This window comes from Pundamilia nyererei, unplaced genomic scaffold (assembly GCF_000239375.1).
Source record: "Pundamilia nyererei isolate P.nyererei 1_Seehausen unplaced genomic scaffold, PunNye1.0 scaffold00334, whole genome shotgun sequence".
In the NCBI taxonomy this organism is placed as follows: domain Eukaryota; kingdom Metazoa; phylum Chordata; class Actinopteri; order Cichliformes; family Cichlidae; genus Pundamilia; species Pundamilia nyererei.
Genome location: NW_005187735.1, coordinates 378,456 through 383,313, shown reverse-complemented (window position 1 = coordinate 383,313; position 4,858 = coordinate 378,456). Strand labels below are relative to the sequence as shown.

The 4,858-nt window shown below is 40.7% G+C and overlaps 1 protein-coding gene across 1 annotated transcript in view; it reads right to left on the bottom strand.

The window, feature by feature from the left end:
• LOC102197361 (abl interactor 2-like) overlaps positions 1-4,858 on the bottom strand; it is a 30,493-nt gene that overhangs the window by 4,527 nt on the left and 21,108 nt on the right. Inside the window, exon 6 of the mRNA XM_013915625.1 lies at positions 2,276-2,428. Within this exon, the coding sequence (XP_013771079.1) occupies positions 2,276-2,428 (153 nt within the window). The remainder of the gene's footprint in view (positions 1-2,275; positions 2,429-4,858) is intronic.

Genomic DNA, 4,858 nt, shown 5'->3' with positions numbered 1-4,858 from the left:
CCGTCTGGCCTGGCAAGTCATTTACAACACGAACGCTAATAAAGCAGCAAACAGGAGTCACATGGCATCAGCCTCTAACTGGATGTTTTGTACACGCTCGTCTTTGCTAATAAGAATTAATGAACTGAAACAAAAGATTTGATATGAGCTGATTTCTCAGCCTCACAACCTGGAACTGGGTTTAATGAGCAGCAAGGCTGTTGAGTAATTCTGCTGTGAGGAACTTATTTTTTTGCTTTATAACATTGTTAATATCATGTTTACGAAAAAAAAGACCTCTGAACTTGGAGACCAAGAAAACTTGATGTGTAGTATTTCACCATTTTCCAAAATTACACAATCAACAAAAAAAACAGCTCAATTTTTACACTCCAGAAAATGTAAACAATTTAAAAAAAAAGTGGATATGAAACACTGACTGACTGCTTACTCAGTCATGATTTTTCAAAAGGCATAAAAAAGAGCAACAGATAAAAGCAAACAAATATTAAAGGCAAAGGCAGCAGGGGCAGAGGATGGCTCGCTGATGAAGATGAAAAGAAAAGTGCAAAGACAAGAAACAGCAGAGCAAACAGCAGCAGAATGAGAGAGAGCTAACATCATCACAGGAGCAATGAAACCATAAACACAGCACATGCAATCTGATCAGTTTTAGAGTGACTGAGTTGAAGGTGGTGACTGGATGGGAAGGACTTGAGAATAGTTTGAGGCAGAGCTGTGATTGGACAAAACAGAGCCAGGCTCTAAATAATCTATACTTTTGTTTATTCATTTTTAAAATGCTACATCAGCGCTGCACAATTACTGCAAAGGGTGCCTTTTAGAGCAACCACAGACAGCATAACAAGAACGTAAATTCTGGGTCTAAAAAAGTGAACCTGCATTCTTTTTACAGAGGGAAACTCTTGTGTTTGCAGAAAGCATACTGGTTGTACAGAAATCTACAGGAAAACCACCATACAGCTCTATTGCTCTGTGGCTCAATGACTAGTTCATGATGAAACTCTTTTTGTAACATTTATGACTTTTCCAAGTGTCAGAAAAGAGGATTATGTTCACTGGCTACGCACCTGTCAATCACGTTATTGGAAAGTGAGAGTCTGGTCCAGCCCTTAACTGGTCATACTTTTTTATCACATATGAAGAGTATGAAGAGTATAAAACACACAGATGGCTAAAATGCTACCAGGAGCCTGAAAGGTAATGACATGGTGGCTACGTCCGTCTTTTATGCTGTCTGTGAGATTAACATGTAAACACTGTCAAAGACTTAAACATTTATTTGCGAATGCAAAATTCAAAGCTCTGCTTTCAAAGTATTTGCCTCTCTCTCCCATCCAGGACACCAACAGCTACATAAACTGCAGAGGAGACAAAAGAAAACTACACGCTGAAAATGAATGAAAGAATAAAATCAGTTAGTTGATGCTGTGAGGGTGTAAGCAGAAAGTTAGTTCTGTGTGTCCTCTGTGTTCTCTCAGCAGTAACACTAACACGTATGATTAGGTTAATAAAATAACGACATAAAATCCTTTTAGCAATGAACAGTGTATTTGAAATGAACCATAACAAGCATGTACTCCCTGAGCGTGATTGCTGAGCAAATCCACAGAGGAAACACTGGACAGCAGCAGAGAAGCCAGAGCAGGTGAACGATTACAGAGGCCTAGAGGAACGTGACCACTTTTGTACAAGACTGTATTTCTGCAGTGCCGCATGGAATATGCATTTGTTTGTCAGTATCTGGAGCGACGTTTTATAGCAGATTTCATTAGATGTTCAGATTTAAGCTTCTGAACTTGATCAAGACTTTTTAAAGGCCAATTCTTTGATTTTGTGGCTGTACGGCTATAGCTGTAGTGTGATATTGAAATCTTTCTCCCTGTATTTTATTTTGTTGATGAAGTTAAAAGCTGGGAATGTTTTCTGCAGGATACATTTTGTCTTGAACTGAAAAATGACTCTCCAGGTGTTCTGAAATATGTTTAGTCACCGTGCAAGCCAATTAGATCAGCTGTAAATGACCAAGAATGGAAGCATGAACTAAAACACACTGCGTGAGGATGAGAGAGAAAACAATCTCTCCTTTAGCTTTTTAAGCAGGCTGAAATGAAAAATATGTCTAAACAAAAAAAACAACAACAAAAAACCCAGCAGTGATTTTAAAGTTTTTCAAAGTTTTATCAATTTAGAGATGCAAAAGAATTTCAGCAGGGAAAAGGAAAAGCTCTGAATCCCATTCTGGCAGGCCACGTTTACCCACTGACCCGGCTACCTGTATGTTCGGGGTCGATGGTTGAGGGTAGCGGTGCGGGCCGGACTTGGAAGCTGTCCCCCTGCCATATTGTTTCTGGTAGGGCTGGAGACATAATCATTGGGTACAACAGGGGGGCGCACAGGCTCCAGTGTCCTGTAGGGGGAGTTCTTCCTGTACATGCAAAACGTAAGGGTGAAGACAGGGTTAATGGGGAGACAAATTTGATCCTGGCGACAAAAGGTTTGCTCCTGTAAGTAACATTAAATAGCCACAAGCACACTTAAAGCATCAGTATTGATATGCAAGTACACCTTAATTCTGCAAGTGAGCTAGCTATAGCCTCCTTCCTGCTGTGGAACAAAAAGAATAAAATCGGTAAAGGTCATGTTCAAAGGCCAGTGTGTATTTTTAGAGAAATAAAATTCCTCCCACGTCACAGAGCTGTATGTAGAGAATAAGGACGAGTGAACGCCAACAGAGGAAAACAAAAAACTGACCAAAATCAGAGTGAAGCAATGGATCAGCACAATAAATGTCACTTACTGCATACACATAACACAAAGCAGGCACAGTGTCCACCTGGTTAACTCCTCCTCACGAATAATTACACAGTTACATCTAATATTTCAACAACCTATGAGTCATGTAATGCACCAGCAGTTATCACTGTAAGCAAAGAAAAAGACTGCATGATTTCCAAGCAGATTTACAGCCATTTATTTGGACTTTCTATTGGGGTTTCCCATTTATCCCATCTATTCTGTCTGCATAGGATTCTGTTATTTCACCAAGTTTAAAGCGCGCAGTGTTAATCCAATCCGATTAACACTGGTGCTAAAGAAAGAACAGTCAAACTTAGACGGTGAAAACTCTCTGAATCGTCTGGGTTGTTATTTATGTGAGTCGTCAGAAGGCCTGTTGATTACAGCATTACGCCAGCTCACTGCTGTGATTTGTTCCTCGTCTCTCCACGCACGTTTGTGTTAGAGTGTGTGTGTGTTAGAGTGTGTGTGTGTACAGACATTTGGCTTGTGCACCAAAGCTCCAGTCAACTCAAAGTTCCAGCCAAGTGCTGAGCTGCTTCTGCTCCCTCATCCTTAGGAACGCAAACACTTTCTCATCTTATTTGTTGTCATACTGCACCAAATGTCAGACTTGTGGACGTTCGGTTTAAAAAGTAGAATTATTTAAATAACAGAGAACTAGACAACTACCTATTCCTAACTTCTGTGTTGCTTATGAAATGAGACTGCAGTAGCGCAACATTGTAAGACTGTGTTGCATTACGGGTTGTTTGCAGTCTTGTGATAATCTTTGGCTAGTCAGGGCTCTTTCAGCAGGGAAAAAATCCTGCCGTGCTGTTCAACATGGTACAACAGGTGGCTGATCAGCAGGTTACAGGAAATAGGAAGCAACGCAGCAGACAACACAGACTGAATGAGGCCACCTATCAGCCTACCTGCTGCACACAGACAATCAAAGTATTGCAATAAATATTGTAATAAGGTAATGCAGCAGCACGTAAGTTAGCTCCTCTAACTGGAGTCACTGACCTGGAGCTCTTAGGTTTGTTATTGCTGTTGGTGCCTTTTGGAGCATTTTCATGGAATTTACCCACCATTATCACTTAGTAACTGATGTGGACATTCCAAGAAGCTTGTGGTTCTCTTTTGGTGAATTCGATTTTACATGGCTGTAGCTTCCAAAAGTGAATCCAGTAAATACATAAATACAAACCTGCATCCCTTTTTTTGGCCACCAGCGGATGATACCTGTGGTTAGAAAAAGGCTAATGGTCCTATAGAAGTCTGTGGAGAAATCAACCAAAAGAGGTTTAGAAAGTAGGATTATCCAGGAAATACTTATTGGTTAGCTACATGTGACTGACAACTCGTTAGCCAGGTAGTGTGTGGTTTCCTGGTAACATCCACACCTTGGTTGTCAAGTATCACAATACCAAGAGGGTGACGTCAGGTCAAGATGCTCATGTGAATCTCATAGTTGCTACAGCCGTCTTTTATACTGTCTCTGGCTGTATTCACAATGCTGCCTAGCGTTAGCTACTAATTAGCTAGTAAGCACTCCATCATTTTAATCCAAATACAAGAACTTCTGGCTCAGAAGTACCAGCATGGTGGAAGGTCCAAACTCTTACGCTAAAGCCTCAAAATGTTGGGTCAAAATCGACAGCCAACATAACAGTGGTTACATCCATCTTTTATATTGTCTATGGTATATAGACTTATGTGTATTGTGCTAGCTAATTCTGCACACCTAAGCAGCATGGAAAGTGATAGGATGACAGCATCTGCGGACTGTTCAAGACCCAATATTTACTCAAGAAAGCTGGACCCAGAGAAAGTAAGACAACGGGAATAAATAAGGAATAAGGAATGAGAAAGTTTAAAAAAAAAGAGAGGAAGGAGTGAAATCGAGATGAAGATAAGGAGAGAGAAAGAATGAGGGCTACAGCTGGGTGACCTAGATGTTTGAGGGGAGAGAACACAACAAGCTTTCACAACGCATGACGTTATTCCTCTGAGCACTGCATTTTACCGTGTGTGTGTGTGTGTGTGTGTGTGTGTGTGTGTGTGTGTGTGT